The sequence below is a fragment of the Chroicocephalus ridibundus genome, chromosome 1 (assembly GCF_963924245.1).
Source record: "Chroicocephalus ridibundus chromosome 1, bChrRid1.1, whole genome shotgun sequence".
Taxonomy (NCBI): Eukaryota; Metazoa; Chordata; class Aves; order Charadriiformes; family Laridae; genus Chroicocephalus; species Chroicocephalus ridibundus.
In genome coordinates, this window is record NC_086284.1 from 148,798,727 (window position 1) to 148,818,736 (window position 20,010).

Sequence of the window (20,010 nt, forward strand, 5' to 3'; positions counted from 1 at the left end):
ACATGTAAGATATGAAATGCAACAAGGACGTGCACCGAGGAACTCATCAGCAGTAGAATACACTTTTCCTTAGCCACTCAGTTTAAAATACTCCTAAAACCTTTCGAAAAGTCTCATTTTTGAGACAGGGAGAGTCTGTCGGTTACTTAAGTCTGCATTAGTGGGCTATCATGGAACGTCCACATTCACAAGCACATGCTCTTGCAAAATCACTTTTACCAACATTTTGCACTATTCATCATGGAAACGACAAATAATGATCAGCTGGTTCTCACTGTACCTAGAGGCTCCCAGCCACCACCGTAAACCTCCTTACAGTAGCATTGCAAGGGAAGACAGTGACACAACAGATTCACCAGAGCACAGTACCTGGTCAGTAGCGGGAATCGACTCCCATCTACGCTTCAGCAAGTACAGAGATTTCCGGCTCATGATTTTGAATCTGCTCTAGAGGTTTTTCCACGCTGGAGAAAAAAGGCTTCTCCCAAATCAGTGGCAAGAACCTTATTTCTGACTCCTGTGCTTCATTGCTGTAGATGGCAGAGCTCCTCGATGTACAGAAGTTTTTGCAAGCTGCAAGGTTGAGACCGGTTACATCCAAGCTTCTCCCGTTTCTCTACAGCATCCGTCTCCTTATAGTGCCATGACAAAGGGTATCGAGCGAGATAGTGAAAAGCCCAGCTTTCACTGACGAATTACCTCGCAAAAGCATGAAGTAGGTAGACAACACCAGACGCACTCACTCTCAAAATAGCTGTTGCTTAGGAACTGGAGGGGTAAAACGCAGCACCTCAGATATATAATTGAGAGCTCTTATATTTAAAGAGAATTAAAAACACTGGACCTCTGTGTTTGTCTCCTGATTATCATCCTTTTATAATGTTCGAGGAACGATCGCTCAATTCCACTGACTCCTGGGGCTACGCCTACATCTTCAGCAAGCCAAACAAGGCTTGATGACAGAGCAACAAATAACTCCCACACGTTCAAAGTCCCTCGTAAAAATGTGTGCACAATGTGTTCCACGGGTCCCACCTGAAACATCTTAGAAGTATCGAGTATTATGTTTTAGTAAAATAATTAAAATACAGTTTGCATATTTTTTCTGCAGAGGGATGATATGACAAGGATGAATTACACTAGTCCCATTTTCTTGGAGGATGTACTGATATTACAAACGGGTAAGAATATTTTCCCCTCACAAGTGAGATGATGTGGTTTTACAGAATGCGTGTGTTATTTGAGAGAGAGATCTCTTTAGGTGGGTTAAACATTCCTAAACATTTAGGAATTCTTTAACTTGGAACTCAATTTTGAAGTTTCCTATCTAAATCCTAACCTGTATTAAATTTAAAAATTTAGCGTGGAACATAATGAAATTCACATTGCACTTTCTGCATGACATCAAATCCTGAGTAAGTTATCTGCATGAAGCATTTAGCGCAGAAGTCAATCAAAAAAAAAAAAAAAAAAGAGGAAAAAAAAGAAGTAGGTAGCCAGGAACTCATTGCTCTTTTTAAGGCAACCTATAATTTACTCTAATAACAGCAGCCTTAATAGTAAAATTATTCTAAAAGAAAAAGAATTCTACAACATATACACATACATACACATATATGCGCGTGTAATCTATAAAAAAGTGAACGCAGTGTTGGTGTGGAAGTCAGCAGCAAGTTAAATATTGTAAATCCAACTTTTTACTTGTCCCATTTACATTCTATTGAATTGCAGATGCTTATCAGGAGACAAACTCCTGCAAACAGAAATTCTTATAAGCCTCAGTGTATTTCATTTGACATCCATCACTACCTGTAACTACTTCACTTTGCATTTAACTCCCACAAGCAGAAAGGGAACATATTTTCCAAGTGGGTCATTAAGAAGTATGACACACACTGTAGTAGTTTCCTTTCATGTTTCAACAGATACCATAAAAATCCTACTAGTTCTTAAAAAAAAATCTTGACAGAATTAGAATTTTGTTTAATGAGTCTTGGTAGAATAGTTTTATGAGTTTATATGTGGATTTTAGTTGTACATTATGGTAAACTAGTGGTTCCACTTCCTTTTCTCTCAAGTGACATCGCTAACATTCACACACAGGTGGCTTCCTAAGACCTACCTTCCCACTTTCTTCACTTTACTCCATAAGAATTAAAAGATCATGGAAGACTAATAAATTGCCTCCAAATAACACAAGCCTAAACCCCTTCCTTCCCTCTCACTGCTTGCCCAAGCAGCACAGGCTACCGCTGGCCAGGAACGACCTCTCCTCCCAAGTCCCATTTCTCTGCTGGAGGAAAGCCCCGCAGACCCAGGGAAACACCATAACCTACCATGTGGCAGATCCTCCAGGCAATTGCACTTTAAACAACTGATGCATTGGATTTGAAGGAGAAGTAGACCTAACAGATTACTCATCCTAATTTTTTAAGCAAGACCCTGTTTAACAAAGGGTACAGTTATTAAAGATGCAAACTGGCATCAATGCAACTGAATAACAAAATTATAAAACAGGTCTTTTGTATTACACACAAAAATCAGATCCTCCTAAACTTCTAACCTTTCAAGGAACTAGTTAAATTTGGTTTAACACTATTTAACACTATTCCTATCAAAGCATGGATGCATGTAGCCAACAGGATGTATCAGGCATGAAGACTTACACAGGACTTAGGCCTCCGACTCTGATGCAACACCAGTGCAGACTTCATATACACTCCAGTCAGCACCACAGGCAAACCATTAGCACCGTGGGGCATGGTTCATAGCGTACAAAGGACTACCCATATTTTCATAGGCATGCAAAAACTAGAGGAAGATTTGCAACAATGGCTGAAAAGTTTAAGGAGTCGAAGTCACCTTAAGAGTCCTTCAAGTGACTGCCTTCCCCTCTGTAGTTTAGAGGAGTCCAATTCACCTTCCACTCTTTGGAGCAGAAGAACACAACATGATCAACTAGCACATCAGAAGAGGCAGGAGAGATTATGCACTGAACAGGTCTCACCTTACTAGATAGAATTTCCCTGATTTCTGAAATTCCTCAGTTTCCACTGAAAACTACCTTACTTTCTGGGTTTTTTTTATCTTTTTGAAATGACAGACTGCCACCTGAAAAAAAAATCAGATCTGCAACCCATCTTAAACTGTTTAATGAAATACTGAATTCCTTGCAAATTTCAACATGGTTTTGAAATGAGATGCAAGGCAGCAGCTTAGAAAACTTCAGAAAAAAAGACAGTGGAATTCTGCAACAATAAGGGCAAAAAAGCAAAACTTAGTAAATTAATTTTGCTTTAAAAGTAGTAAACAGCCTGCTTATTATAGATTTAGACATAGATTTTCATATTCTTATAAAAATCCTTCACCTGAAGGAAAAGCAATTCCAAAATACTGGTGCCGTAATAATGTATTTACAGAATTTCAAGACCAGATGGTAAAGACTGCTTTTCCCAAGCAGGAAAATTCCTGAACATCAATATTGGTAGCAATGTCTCCTTTACAGGAACTTTAATTCTATAGATAATTTAAAAATGTGTCTGCATAATGCCATTAACACTACTAGCATAACTTCCTTTCAACAATGTGTCAAGAGCAGTCCAGTAGCTACACATGGCTTTCCTGCACTTCTCCAACACAGTTCTAAAACCACTAATCCCTTTATTATTGAACAAGGTGAGAGGGACATCCGAGTTTTACACGTTTTTCAGGTTTAAAAAAAAACACCGCCACAAAACATGTATGTATTATTTGAAATTGCATTCCTTTGATATCCTCATGGAGACAGACGAGTAAGAAATGCTTTCTCAATACATCTAATCTATCTTTCTGCTACTGAAAGAAACTTTTTGTTGTATGACTCAGCTCCGTCTGGATCAACTGTTTGGATTACAGCTCAAAAATTATATTAATGAAAGCTGTCACAGTTTTATGCATTTTTCCATTGATTCAATCCTGCAAATATTAACAAAACGAACAACTTTGCCAATCTCAGATGGAAAACTTGCTTGAATACCTCAAACTTACAAAAAGCCAAAACCAAACACAAAATACTGAGCAACTGACCTGTGAGCCTCTGGGTCCTCGTTTGTGATCCCATTCAGAATGCCCCATGAGCTGAAAACCAAAGAAAAGTACAGGTAAGTGACAAATTGCACTCATTAGTTTTAATTGGAACAGTCATGCTTTTATATCTATTACACATTTTCTTTGAAAAAAACAGGTCTGCTCTTACGATTTATTTCACACAGCTCCTTTAGCTTCATAACAGGGTGAGAACACTTTGGAGTTGATGCTATAACCTTCTACCTTTACATTCAGAGCCAAAACACATCCAGCATCACAACATTGCTCATACCAATAAAATTCCCACTGCCATAGATTCAGCTCTAGCCAAATGTTTAATACTGATCTGGCAAAAGGAGAGCTGATATATCACCAAGGAGATTACCAAAGCCAGAGGACATTTGATTACATATCAATGCATGTTTTCTATGAGGCATGAAAACAACAGAATTAAAGCTGTCACGCCACTGAATTATTCTCAATGTAATAAAAAAGTAGAGGTACACCCTCTAAAGGAAAACAGGTTGTGGCCTTTACATTGCAGAGGAAAGCGAAGAGAGAGGAAGTTTAGAGATGATGAGTTCTTGTGGAAATTAAGATTTGTGATGGTATGCAGCTCCTCAAGTTAAAGAGTAGGCAAGCATTAATTACAGCCCAAATTCAGCTCGCAAATCCTCCGTGCAACCCTACAGGAGACTGTGTTGTGAGACAAGTGGTCAATATAGGATGGTACAGATGGACTCCAGAAAAAATAATTTACCTTCTCCCATCTTTTTTCTATTGTACTTCATAACTGTCTGTTAACACAGGCACTCACTCTCTCTCTTTAAGCAACATACAGTTTGCACACAGTAGCTCTTTCCATATATGTCATAGTGGGGGGACCAAAAAAGAGGAAAGAGAATACCCAGTAGATGACTTTATTACTGCTTTATGTTGCCGAAGATTATGGGCAAACTGCTGACAAGAAAGCTATCCTCACACCTGCCTAAAAAAGCCTGGAAAGCACCAGGGAGTGGAACCAAAGCTGTGCAGCACACAAGGTGGCTGACGCGGCTAATCCTGTCTCTGAGTGCTCGGCCGGCATGTGTTCCAGCCCGGGAGCTGGCCTTTTTTTTTTAACAGCTACTCGGGGATGTCTTCTGGCTAATGCTTTTCTTACTCATACGAGCACAGCTTAATGCAAACAAAAATATGTGAATGAAACAGAGGAAGGTTAATGTGACGTGTAATGACTTACAGTCACGAACATTTTCTTGCTCTTTTTTTCCCAACATACTTTCCCAAAGGAAATGCCTTCTCCCAGGTCAGAGGTAGGCAACGAGATTTACAACCTATGCTTATTACAGAACATGCTTTTGAAACACTCATCCCAGGACAAGGGATTAAAACTACTTCAAAAAATGAAGAAAGCCACATACATCTCATGTGAAATCTTTATCTTCTCTATCAACTGTTGCTACTTGTCCCTTCCTTCTCCAAGGGCCCCTTCATTTTTTTAAATTACAACTTATGATTACCTACCGCCATAATGGGAGACAAATGGTATCAGAAATGTCACACCATTTTTTTACCTGATACAGCCTCACGACTGACCCCCCCTTGTTTTACTGTAATTATTTCCTTTTTCCATACACTGTTGGTGGAAACACTGGCTGTGCCAGGTTTCCCTGTTTGTTTCTCCATACTGTTATGTTTGCTCGTTACTGTATGAAACCTAGCTTTGATGTTTATGAAAGCTGGCCTCTCAGTAAATAACCAGCATGCAAAAGCTACCAACAGATGCACCTACCAAAGGTTATGTACTTCACAGAACCTTTGCCAAACCCTCATACCTGTGCTTCCTCCGTGGCTCCTGCCACTCTGGACCAAGAAAACCTCTTCAGTTTTAACTCCTCAGCCCCTATACCTTGTGGGGAAAGTGGTGCCCACTTTCTTAATTTACTTGGCTAAAGAAATTTTATGCAGCAGGATTCTGACCACCTGCGATTCCAAACATGGTAAGGGATGTCTTTATCTGCAACTTCCTATCAGTGAAATTAGCACAAAAAATACACCTGTGATTTCACAGTTAAGAAAAAAAAGGATTAATGTTACAGGCTTGGCTGTGGTTACTGTCATTCTCCAGGCCCTATAGAGATTTGACAGCACATACCACACCCTTAAAACCAAGTGTAGTGTGAGATCCCACTGCCAGGTTTTTCATGCTTCTACCCTCACTGAATCCATAGTTTACTGAAAAACAAAGGGTTGCCTTACTATTGCCACCAAAAATAAGCAATGCAGTTAAGAGTCAAGCTTGGAGCTGCTGTTCCCATTAAAGGAGGTACACCAAATGTAGGGATGCTCTCAGTCCAGCCAGTCCCAGGAAACCTGACTGACATGTGCCAGGGGTGGTTACTTGTGATCACTACCAACCCTTAAGCACAAATCCGATCCTCTTAAACATTCATTCTTCTTCAGGCACAGTTCGCCCACCCTGTTCCCTAGTTACTGCCTGGTGCTTCACACCTCCACATAGATTTTTTTCAGCCCCCAGAGTGCTCATCTGTGCTTCCCCACCCTCACAGCCAGCCTCAACTCAGCTCCTCTTCCTAGGTGGCTTCCAGGTGCCCAAGTCTCCCATCTCTGGCCCTGCTCCTCTACCAGGTGCTGGCCATCCTGGGGCACTCCACAGATTGGATGTTGCAGCAGCAGCTAACACTACAGTGAGAAATGAGTCTGAAGGCTATAACAACTTCTCCTTGCTCCATTTCTCAGCAATTTAATATCAAAATCACTTACTGAAGAGAGGCCAAAGTCACCAATGAAGCCACCGGTCATGAATGCATTGGAAAAATGGAGTGACCCCTTGTTTATTCTGGCACAGTTTTATTAGGAAACTGCTTACTCCTCATAGCGAATAACGCAACCCACATTTCATTTAATTTCTCTACAAATGTGTCTTTGTGGAGTCAGATACATTTGTAGTATTTTTGCTGATGGACCCATTGCCCCCAGTGTAAAAGAATTTCAAAACCATTCCTCTCTCTGTGTGTGCCATGTACTATGCCAAGATGCTCTACTGAGTTAACTCTGTGGTTGTCACCTGGTAAAATAGTGGAAAAAAAGGTAGAGTTCCAGTAGCTAATACTAGGCAGTTTTTAAGCATAGTAGTAAAATGCACGACCATATGAAGCCAATCTTTTCTTTCCATTTTAATAACCTACCAAGTTTTACCTGCCTTTAAAATGTATTTTTTCCTCTCAGTCTAGAAAACAGTTTTCATCTCATGCGAGAGTGTTCTTGGCCTATCTGCAATGGTCTATAGTAACAAAGGAATGAAGAGGGGGAGGAAAAAAAGAAATAAAAAGTATATCACACACAAGGGCCTCAAGCTTTACGACAGAAGACAGAAAACAAAACAAGTAAACAGACAGAGCAGTTGCAACAAAATCTGTGCCAGGCCAACACCCTACAGAGGGAAAATTGCCTCAGCATGACACCCTTTAGCTCAACGAGCCACGATGTGCAAGATTACTCCTGAACCTGAGAAAGATTCTATTTGAATAGGCAAACAGTAAGTACAAAATGCAGAAAAGAAGAAAAGCAAGTAAACATGACCTATTGGGCTACTTGAAAAAATCACAATTTTCACAAGCTTTATAGAAATCAAAAGATGAAGAAAACAGTATTAAAAAAAACAAACACAGAAACATAGTGTGTGCATAAGTCCACTTCAGTCCAAATCAACCTTCTGAAATCAGAAAAAAAAAGAAAAAAATTGTTTTAATTGGTGCACGTATGAAAATGCATTTGTAGGTAGAAGGATTTATGTTTGTCACTAGCAGAAGGGTTTTTCCAGGCTCCACCACTTCCTCTAAGAACTACTAGAAACTGATTTGGTCCAGAGTGATGGTAAATGGCCTCACACCGTCCATTTACTTTCCTGTATTGTTATTCTTATTGGCCATGCTGCTGAGGCTAAGCAGCAGAAAAGGAAGGATAAAACCAAAATAAAATGGCTTACATGCATGCAGTTTCTCTCAGAAGGAAAGTATCTACTTTACATTTCATCTAAAACTGTCCTGAAAACCCAGCTCTGACGGTTTTAACACTGAAAGACAAAGGTAGCTTTCAGCAACAAGAACAACTCTTGTGTGTTCAAGAATGCACAAAAACACAGGCTTTGCTAAAGCCAACTGGCTTGCTCTCCCATACGAATTGACTAACAGGTCTCCAGGGAAAACAGCCTCTCTCAGCCCAGCTGAGCAGCTGAGGGTGAGGACTGTGAATGGAAGAGGGGGCTGGGAATGGAGAAGACCCTAATACCAAAATCACAGAGAGAAAATGAGAAGTGAAACGGGGCTAGCTTCCTCTGTACGTGTAGGGTGGTAGCCTGTGGTCTAAAACTCAACCTTTCACTAGAAACACTATAAAGTCTCCAGGCCTCGTGGTTGTAAAACCAAATTTTAAATGTAAACCACATGTTCACTAACGCAATACCTGCGAAGGAGTAAGGAATAATATAAAGGACTGTCTGCATTAGATAGGTGAGGTACCCATGCAAAAACAGAACAAAGACATTTAAAAACTTACCATCTTCAGCTCTCACCTCTCTAAATACAGTTTTTCTCCTATTTAGTGATTTAAAGCCCCAGCATATGATTACATAATAATCTCAGCTTTCATTAAAATTCATAAACCATAATTCTAAGCCTCCTTAGTATTAGAAAAATGCAGGAAAATGTGACCCACACATACCATAAAAGATCTAAATAAATAAAAAGACAAAAAGTAAAAGATGATGATTCAAACCTTTTTAGCTGTTTCTAGGTCTTGTTTTTCCCTTAAATCATCTTTTCTGACCGTTTTATTTTGGCACCCTTGAACCAGCAATACTGCTAACTATGCCACAACAAACCTCAAAAAACAACTCACAGAAATAGAAAAGGCATATCTTTATTATAAGGACCTCCAAAATTGGGCACAAGTGGGAAAAAAACCCCCAAATTTAGAATATGAGCAGTCCCATGTATATTCTTAGGAAGGGGAGGGAGTCCTCAGTAGCAGAATGCAACAACATTTTGAAACCGCGGCGCTTTTTTATTTAAACAAATATAACACTCAGCACAGTTTTATTAGAGGGAATGAGCAGATCTTTTCATGATAAGTACTTAAGAGGACCAATGAAGCAATTATGCTTAGTGTTTAATAAACTACTTTTAATCAATTCAGAGCCTATTCTAATTCTATTCAGATTATAGTCTACAACTCTGGAATTTTATTTAGATATATATTTACGAATACACACCACTTCTACAGTTATAAAAATAATTAGATGGTGCTGGCAAATGCAAACTACATCAGCCATAACTCAAAAGTTAGTAAATGCAATTCAAACAGACTAACACACGATCACATAGTCCAAATGAATGCTTCAGGTCCTTGCCCCAACTCATTAGCTTATTACCTTGGACTTCAAAGATTTCAGACTGTGGCTGGACACCGTGTTTCCATTAGAGTGAGCACGGAGAGCCCTGCCCTCCTCTAGTTAATAAACTAAAGGTGAGCACAAAGCAAAGCACAGAAATGCTAGAGAAATCCTTCCTCTGCCCCATCTGTGATTGGGTGCCAAAGACTCAGCATGCCTTACTCTCTGTTGAACTGGCCACAACTCATGAATAGGATTAGCCTGAGCTCCCCCAAACAGCTGAGAACCTGTAAAAAATGCCTTTTTGCCACTTCTGCAAGGATTTAGAGCATTTAGTAGCAGCAAAAAAATAAAAAAATAATTACCTATGAGATTCTAAGAAGTTTTGGCTGGGTGATAGCCAGCAGTTTTAAGAGTTGCTTATATTTGGGAATCAGTGTCCAGTAGAGCTCGATAGGAGCATCCAATCATTCCACTGGCTGGCACCTGGTTTCAACCTTCGCCAAAACAGCTGAGCCCGTATTTAAACATGAGCATAACATCTTCCCTCTTCGGAAGAGATTTTGTTGAATGGGCATGTTGAGGATGTGGAACAGTGTCTCACTGTTGAGTTCTTTGACACTGCCTCCTTACAGCTTGTGCTGAATGGGGCACAGTATGATACATATTCTCTGACTGAATGGGTATTAGCTATGCTTTAGTCAGGATCATATTTCCACTGGTAAAAAGAAACTGTTTGTTACCAGTGTGTAGGCACAAAATGTTCCTGATAAATTTCTTATTCAGTAACAAAAAAGCACAAATTATTTCCTTGATTACATATTAGAAGAAACATTTATTTTTACAAAAATGCAAGAGCCGGGTCATACAGAAACTAACTGTTTTGTGCACGTGTTATTTTTAGTAGGACTCCTTCCATTCAATAGATTGTTCCCTGCACTTTCATGGTAATCAAGATAAATCATTTACTGACTTGACAAACTCGGAGTGCAGTTTTGGTGTGGACACCATCAGCATGAGAAGCTAAACAGGCTGTAGCTGCTGAGATTCATCACTGCCAGATTCTGGTAACGTAACAGGGGAGCAACTGCAGGGCTGCACTGACCACTTTCTCCATCAAACGGCATAGCTGCAGCTGGCCCTGCCGGCATCCAAAGCGTCAGAGATGTCTTCCTTGCTGTGTGGTGAGTGTGATCATACACAGGCACGTGTTGGCTATGACACACAGACAGCAAAATGCTCCAATATTTGGAAAAACAATCCCTTTTCCACAACCACTGGCCAACTCCCAGGGTCAGCCTAAAGCATGAGATGTCAGAGCTGGGCTGTTCAGCCAGATATGCGAGCTGCACGCTCGCCCCACCGCGGCCTCTGGCTGTGCAATGAGTGGGGGGGAAACTCTCCACCCAAACGCTCCCAACCCGTTGGAGCCCTGCAAATCAGCAAGGTCAGCCCCGGTTCTGAGACTGGTTAAACAACAAAACAACACCACCACCACAATGAACTAACTAAATGAATAAAGTGGGGGGGGGGGGGGGGGAATGTGGGGTACGTGTGTGTTAGGGGAGGGTGTAAGAGCCTTTCAGCTGCTTCCTAATCAAGTAAGTAGTTTTAAAGGTTTGTGGGCTGCTAGACAACAGCTGGAAGCAGAGATAAGATTTTTAAACTGAGGCACGGGCCAAAATACTTTGAAACGTGATGTTGCTTTGAACTGGAGGCAGAGGCAGTGAGGCAGAGGGATGGGTCTGGAGAAGAGCTGCAGTGAATGGCTTCCCTGCAGGATGAGCCCTGTGCAGGGATAGAGTTAAACCCCCTTAAGCTGGTACCCTGGTGAAGCTGGAAGCCCTGGAAGGAGCTGCCTCCTCGACCCCTACAGCCCTCTTACAGCCTGGCTGGCAGGTCAAGCAATGAACCCCAGCACTGCCAGAGGCTACACAAAACAGAGGAAAAACATATATATCAGATACTCTGTTGAAACAGTGAACATGGTACTGAGCCACTGCGGCAGAAAGGAATGGAGAAAACAGAGCACTCGGCGAGGTTAGGCTGAGGGGTGGGGAACAGGCGCTGTGGCACAGGAGGACAACCTGAAAGGCACCAGCGGTGACTGTCCTGCAGGCATGGCGAAGAAACCGTCCCGAATGCTTAACCAGGGATTCAGCTCCAAAGGAATAAAAGGAATGAGATCATATCTGGCGCTGGGCGAGACAGCAAGAGAGACTACATTTTTGAGGACTTTTCTCATGGCAGCATATGACCTTTTAGAATATTTCCAGAAAATAAACTGCATCTGACTTCTTCAGGGATCCTGGCTCCCTTGCACGGGGGCGGGAGGCATGAAGACATATGACACAGCAAACTGGCAGCAGTGAGTTTGTGGACAACTGTCGTGCCCCTTGTTCCATGCCACATCTTGAAATGAGTAGGTTTAACTTTAGATAGTGTGAAGGTACTGTGAAATTAAAAAAAAAGTAGGTGGGAAGAAGTAAAAGGCAGGGGAATATCCACCTCCACACCCTGTATCTGGATTTATATAAATTTTTGTCACAACTACTTAAACAGACGACAGTAGTAAAACAAATCCCTCCAGATTACTATTATTTTCAGTCCTACTGTTGAATTTCTCAGGTCCCTATTAATCTTTCACACATCAAACAGGATTTTAAATGAGTTTTAGAGGCAGAGCTGTAGTAAAATACAGAAAAGGACTGATTTTTTTGTTTGGGTTTTTTTAAAGAAAAGCAACTCTTATTCTTCAGTGATCCCCAAGGACGGATGCCACACAAAGAGCTACTAGTAGATGTGCAGCAGATTTCTTTTAGCAAAGGCTTCCTAAATTAATAGTTTTATCTTAATCTGGATTTAAAAAAAAAAATCCAGAATAAATGAATAAAACAATTAAACTGATGATAAATATATTTCTTATCCCCTTAAACTGATCTGGTGGATTAACAGTAGGCATGTTGAGCTAGTGGACTAGTATTCAACAAGCAAAAGTGTTCACCAAATTTTACATTTACTCACTTTCTTATTCTGAGCATAATCATGAAAAACAAAGCCCTAGGAAAAAAAAACCATCCATACTGGTGAGATTAAAAAGTGTGATCACAGATACTCTGAGATCCTCCCATCTTAGCCATGGTCATAATCTACAGACAGTAACCTACAGAAGAAGATTCCTTGGTATGGGGATGCCAGGGCAACACAGCAATATCAAGACTCCTAAATGTAAGAACAAGCTGACAAAAGAACAAAAATAGATTGTTAAAGAGAAGAAAATTACTATTTAAACCTTGCTTGATATTCTAAGTAGACACATTAAGTCCCTGGATTTCACAGCTACGCAGTCAAGTCCATTCTTGTGTAATTAAGTTCCTAGAAAAAGTCAGAAAGCTTATTTACCTTTTTTCCATTGGGAATCATTAACTATGCATTAAGAACCCCAGTCACAATACCAAGCCTGGCACAGGCTTGATAAACTAGCTAGCTACTGCAGCAGACAGAGTCAGCATCGTCTGAAAACACGTTTAGTATCTAAGGCCCATTATTTATTTTATAAAGGAGTCTTAAAGACTTCTACAATAAAAAACCAGCTCAGCAATGTATGTTACTAATACCGTTCTCTCTTTAGTGCATAGTTTTTCTCTCACTATCCATCTTTTCAGAGATTCTAATTTCATATATGGTATTTGCACTTTCTGTTGTAACTCAACACAAGCCTCAAACACGACGTGCTCTTTTCAGCCTGTTATCAGTGCACAGGAGGGCCTCTGCTTCCAAAGACATTAGTTCCTTGACGATACAGGGGATGTCTTTTCACATAGCAATTAAAAATCCACTGAAAGGGTAGGAGAACTTTTAAGGGAATTTTCAGTCACGCTCTGATTTTAGTGGAATCTCTCACAATACTAACACAGAACAGGAAAGGTCATATGGAAGGCGACTTAGTCCAATTAGTTTAGTAAGTGCATTAATCTAAGAGCTAACCACACTCTGGCAGTCTGCATAAAAATAGGAATTTCCCAATACAATTCCCAGTGGGTAAGTTTCTACCTTACAGGGGAAAAAAACAACCAACCAACCAACCAACCAAACAAAAAAATCCCCAAAACCCCAAACCTTGTCAAATTAACATCCTCACTGGCAGTCTCAGCAGAATAAAAAAGCCCTTGGGACTGAGTAAGTATAGAGGTTTCACCAGACACTTAACCTTCAGATGTGGTTCCTCTGCAAGGGAACTGAGTCACTGCAGCAGGGGTAGGGACAAGCGTGACTTGCTTGTGTCCCCATTGTACTTCCCTTGTGTGCACAGGATGGTGTTTCAACATAGCTGTCAACTCAAAACCTCTCACCAGAGCAAAGAGCCACTTGCAAAAAGGAAGGGGGTAGAGGGTGAGAGAGCGAACCCCTAAACCCCAACCACTTGGTCAGAGAAGCCAAGTAAAGGTTGCAGTGCCACTGCTCCCCAAAATTGGAAATTCTGTAAGCAAGAGAATCCAGTAGTTTGAACAAAACAGATCTCTCCTGCTACCATATGCACTTACTGAAAAGGAAAAAACAAACTTTGTTTTTTTTAATATGGCAACTTAATGTCCACCTAGTGTGAAACACAAAACACAGTGATTACAGGAATCAGCCCCTGGTGGGGCTAAAACACAATGAGGCAAAAAGCCAGAAACATAATTTCTTACAGTTTCAGCAGCGCATTTTCCTGAAACACATTAACTTTAACAGTACCACACTGAGGGTTAGCTGAGATTTGCTAATGAAAATTTTAAGACACTGAGAACTTGGCCTCCCTCAAGCTAGCGCAGAGAGCAGAATAACCCACAGTGCCTTCTCTGCCTTCTCCCACCATGAGAGCAGCACTGTGTCTGGTCAGGTGAAGCCTCAGCCTCCAGGGTTGACCTGGAAAAGAAAAGAGCATCGCTCTGCCAAAGCTCATTCCAGCCTGACATCCACACAAACAAGCTACTTCTTTCATTAACACCCCATTTTCCTGGTTTTGACGTTTCACAACGCAGAAGAATAGCACTGATGTTTCAACAGCTAGATCCCAGCTAGCAAACGTCCTAAAATTACACTGTGCAGCCTGGTAGCTTACTAAAAAACCTCAATGTCAAAACTCAAAGTACATTCAGTTTAAACACACCCTTGGGGGGATTTTATACTAACTACTTTCTATTTCAGACTATTCACTTTAAGCTCAACCAGCAACGCTTCATCACTCATCCAGGAAAACTCCCCTCTCTGCCACCCAATCTCAATCAACCTGCCAAATTAATTATCACTCTGCATTCGTCTATTGCTAAGAGGGGGGAAAAAAGCAAATAGATGAACGTAGCAGTGACCCGAGCAAAAATGAATCCTCTGAAACAGAACTAATTTAATCAGTTCAGTGATCTTCTTCCAGCACGACACATTTCACCCACCCCTTCGCCAAGCAGCCCAGTTCCCGCATCTCCTCCAACTGTCCTCGGCAGGGCGCTCACAGGGGGCTCAGATGTCTATCCAGCAGCAAACTAGGGATCTTTTCTACTCATCCTTGTAACTGCATGGTTTAAAATAAAAACAACTGTCACAGAAAATTCACCACGATAATTTCACACTGACATTTACATGCAAATTCCTGGCCACAGAATATATGTTTCAGCCAGATAGCAGTAGGATTTGATTACCTACCTCAAGTTTATGGGACCACAGGCACCAAACTTTGGTGCTTCACTGGCTTTATGAAATGAGCAGAGCTCAGAGTGCTGGCAGAGCGAGGCCTCCCCTTTGGTAACCCAGTCAGGCCTCACAGCAGAGCTGGCAGGACTAATGTGCAGAGAAATTACAGAATTTGTGGATTTTAAATCACTGCCATGACTCAGACACTAAACCTTGCGCTAACTGCATTCCTAACCTAGCAAGTACATGTGCATGCATGACCGCAGCATCAGTGACCCTGCTGACTCGAAAGGGATGAGTTCAAGGAAGCAAGTTACACACGCATCTTAGACTTCCCTGTCCTAGAATTTTAAGTGACAGTTCAGCTGAAATGCATGCAGAGAGACATTGGGGCCATAAATTTCCCTGCCGCTGGAAATGGCATCATTTTCATTGCAGTCATGCTGTCGGACAACGTGTGAAATTCTGTACCAGCTCATAACAGTGTGCCCGTGCAGTGGGAATACTGAAAGCTCTAGGTGTAGGACCGCAACAGAAACACTGACCTCTCCTCTCTCAGTGCACTTCACTTTCCATCACTTTTCTTCTTATGCAGAACTCATTCAGAGCAAGAGCAGAAAAGAGAAAGGCAACTCAAATAGGGCAAGAAATGCAGGGTGACAGGCCCACTTTGGGAACAAAAAGACACTGAAGCGGGATGTCTCTTTACTAGGGAGTTCAACTGTAACGTCAATCCCACCTTGCTTTTCTCCTTATACGATTTTTAATGCGGTCAGTGCTTCCTTAGACGAAAGGCACATCACAAACAGGCATTATTACTGAAAGGTACTGAAATCTGGATGCCTGCACAGGATCCCTGTCAAGTTAGGTAACGCTTCAGACATGGGAGCCCTGACAGTGCCCTCTTTGATAACACTGCATAGGAACAGAACAACAACGCACAGAGGCAGGACTCTGAGTAATCTCTAGGTAGGTGCCTACACAGGCAACAGTTTGTCATTCGCACCCATCTGCTGCTCCAAATCACACACACACGCTGTCACATGTGCTTCTCCCCATCTGGATTGCAGAGATGCTGGATATAAACAGGCGAAAGCCAGGAAGATGAATACCGGGTTTGTACCGTACAGGGGGAAAACGGCAGTCAGCTTCACCCCCTCTAACGGGAGTAATTTCAGTGGAGATTTTTAGAAGTCAAAGTAAAAACAGATTTTCATAATGGCTGCAGGTTTTTTCCATGATTTGAAATCCTGTCTTTCAAACCAGTATGACTTTTTAAAAGCTTTGCTTCTAAGATTTTATTTTTAAAGTAATAAAACCACGCACGTTGTCTTAGAGGGATATCATAAAAATATATTCCCCTGCAACATTGTCTGCCAACATCTAATTCCACATGGTCACCTAAGCCATATTTCCATAGCGTCAAAGTACTGCTAACAGCAAAAACAGAGCCCACAAAAAGTGTAGTCTCTATCATAGCATAAAGGATGCAAAGAATATACGCTATTCAGGGGTGTCACGGTGCTAATGGATATACCAGGTGGTGTTTTAGAGTGAGAAGGAGAAAGGCTGAGCAGGGCAGAGGAGCCCGGTCTGCAGGGGCTCACCTCAAAGGACTGGGCTTGAGAGACGTATGGCTGCCCTCTGTTTTGGTTCTGTTAAAGTGACTCACACGAAAGCTGATGAAATATTATCTGGCAGAAGAATCTTCCATTGAAAATATGGCATTTTGACGAATCTGCCTTTCAGAAACAGGCTTTGACAAAATTAAGTAGCATTTCTATGGTTAAAAAAAAAACAAAAAACAAAAAGAAAGAGTTGCGTGTCAAAAAGGTCCACCTATTCAAAATAGAAAGTTCTGAAATTTGCTTTTTATATGAGCAACTACATCGCCCTCCATCATTGGTCCTTTTTTCCCCAGAATTTTATTCCTTGCATAATCTAACTTTGCATGTTGCTGAAATACACTTCTAAAACAAACTTGGTCAAAAAAAGCAGTATTTCCTCTTCTTATGACAAGCTGTTCAGCACTTCCTCAGAAATAAGAGCTTTCCCTTCTATTAATCTCATGATGATGTCTTCGGCCCCTTCCTTTTTTGATGAAAAAGTACTTTAAGTTCCTTTTTCCTCTGTCCCAAATATTTTTCTTTCATCTCCTTATGTTCAACTTGTGTAAAAATGCTATTTTGATTCAGCAGAAGTGTTATTTCAGTAGACACTAGTATACATCACTTTACCCTGACCAGGAGAGTCCAGATGGAAATGCATTTATATTTCTAGCTACCAAAACAAACAAACAAACAAAAAAAAAAGCACTGCTAAGTGCTAAACAGCTGTGCGGATCTGGTCCTATGACTATGAAAAAAGAGATCTCCAGATCTGTATTGATTACAGATACAACCCTGATCCCCTAATGCTAACAACAGCCTTTTCATCAATTCAGCATGGCCTGGATGTTGTCCTTTGTTTTTCCTCTTACGCCTGGGAACCAGCCTGGTCTTCTGGGAGACACGGTTAAGCACAATTAGTCTGAGTCTCCCTAAGATGGCTTTGAGTCTCTCCCTATTATATATCAGCTGCAAATCAGAGAAACCTTAGTAGCAACCACTTCTAAAGCACTAATTTCCAGACCCCTGTACGTACAAACTTGTTAACTCAGACAGGACCTTTTTGAGAAAAAAAAATAATGATTTATCTCCATTTCACAGATGAACTGAGGCATTTACCCAGCACAGTACTGCAAAACTGGGAATAGAAACTAAATATCTTCAGTTCATGGGATCAGACCATGGGCTTCATTTTGATCAAGTGTTTATGTCCAATTTCTCCTTTGGGGGAGTTGAGGGCATACACCAGGGAATAGAATTATTCCCGTTTTCAGTTGCCAGGAGATCTTATCGCTCTTTCTGAAAACGAACTGTTCAGCCCTCTAAATATCAGTAAGAGGACAGGCTTCACATATCAAGAACCTTCCTTTTTAAGAAAGCACTAAAGTGAAACAGGAAAGATAGGAAACCTCAAAGGATCAAAAACAGTGAAAGTTTCTCCCCTGTATCTGTGGCCAAACACCGAGGCATCCTGCAGTCCTCTTCAGTCGGTTAGAAGGACTTTAGCTAGAGAAGATGACTTGAAAAGTGAAAAACTGACAGCTGTGCCCCAGACCTGAATTGAACCTTCTGTGAGCTTTAAAGGCATTGAGTCCACTTCATCTCCGAACGTGGATGCGGAGATGAACAGCAAGAAGGAATGAAGAGCTGAAATGCCAGGAGAAAACGCATTCTCATGAAGCTTTCTGATTTATTCATCAAGATCAAGTGCTGAGATGCATGAGGCATCTCTGGCATGAAAGTGTTCACCACAAGAGCTCCATGAATTGGACAGTATTTTCTCTCTTCCACTTCACATTTTTTCCTGCGCCATTTTTTTTTTCAGAAAATCACTGATAATTGCAATTTACCTACTTTATTAGTATCAAGACCCTTATTTCCAGAAATATGTTGTCAGGAGATAAGCAGTGGCATGTTGAATGTTGAGTGCCTGTGCCTGCATGCCTTTGGCCCTCTCAATGGGTCCCTTTATCAGGACAAAGCCTCCTTGAAGGGGAACCAGGGCCACCAACAACCTCGGTTCAGGCAAGAGCGACAGAGGCTGAGAAACAGATGCTTTATGAGCTTGAGAGAACTGCAGAAGTAAAAAAAATAACTTCCCTTCTCATACCTAAATATAGAACATAAATAAAAATGTATATATCCTAAATATTTTTCCTAACCTAATACTTTTCTTCCCACACATCCGCCCTGCTCCCCCCAATACACGCAGTGTGGTCCTGGAACCAGCGTTTTCATTTGTTTTCAGGGAAAGACAGTTCATGTTAAAACACCCGTGCTTGTTAAGAAGAAAGTCAAAAAGTTCAAGGTGGACTGAGGAGCTGCCTACGTGGAGCTGGTCTGATGAGAGGAAATTCAGTTCTCACCAAGGAGCCACACAAAAGCAAGTATTTGCAGTGGAGAGGAAAATACCCTTCTCAGGGGCAATCTGGAGCGTGACATGGAGGGAGAGATTGTCGCAGAGGAGAATAGGGGCTCCCAGGCAACACTCCACTACAAGCTTGTAATACCACATTTTGTTGGCCCCGTGACTAAAAGGTGGGGCTCAGCCTCCAGAAGTAACATTTTCCACAATATTAAATACACAGGATCAAGAAATAAGGGGATGGAAATACAGGTAGGGCCCACACACAGAAGTAATGATAATCTCAAAATGTCTGGAACCTCTTAAGATGACAGTACCAAATACTCTTTTTGTAGCTTACAGAAGACACACATGCTGATTTTCTGCAGTTGTACAGATTATTTCTGAAGTGACGATAACTCTCACAGCATTTCAAGTTTTCTTAGAAATGCCAGTTCCTGGAATCTCAATTGTAGGAAAAAAGGGAAAAAAAAAAAAAAAAATTCTTCTATGAGAGAAAGGAGGCTTCTGCCTACCAGAACTGCGAAGCGGGTTGGAAATTAAATACAAGGATTGAAACCTGAGGATTCGTGGCTGATCCATGATCTCCAGAATGCAAAGGGCTGCCCCTGCATTGGTGGGAAAGCTGATGAAGGGCAAACCTCATCTCTGCCTGGTATGAAAAGCCAACACACTAGGTACGATAAAACATAATAAACAAGCTGCATCCTTCCAGTCTGTGAGGATGATGGGCAGGACAGAACAAAATGCCAGAACTAAAGCAATCAATTCCTAAAAATAACTTTATCTCTCCTTCTTTATCTCAAGGGCCAAATTATCTCAGTTGCTACTTGAGAAGACTAGGCAATGCCAGCATCAGAAAGGTCAGAAAGCATGTGAAAATTTACCCA

The 20,010-nt window shown here is 41.2% G+C and overlaps 1 protein-coding gene across 1 annotated transcript in view; it reads right to left on the minus strand.

Moving 5' to 3' along the window:
- The window catches only part of PDE3A (phosphodiesterase 3A), a 266,161-nt gene that overhangs the window by 97,376 nt on the left and 148,775 nt on the right, over positions 1-20,010 (minus strand). The window contains exon 2 of the mRNA XM_063358308.1: positions 4,066-4,116. Within this exon, the coding sequence (XP_063214378.1) occupies positions 4,066-4,116 (51 nt within the window). The remainder of the gene's footprint in view (positions 1-4,065; positions 4,117-20,010) is intronic.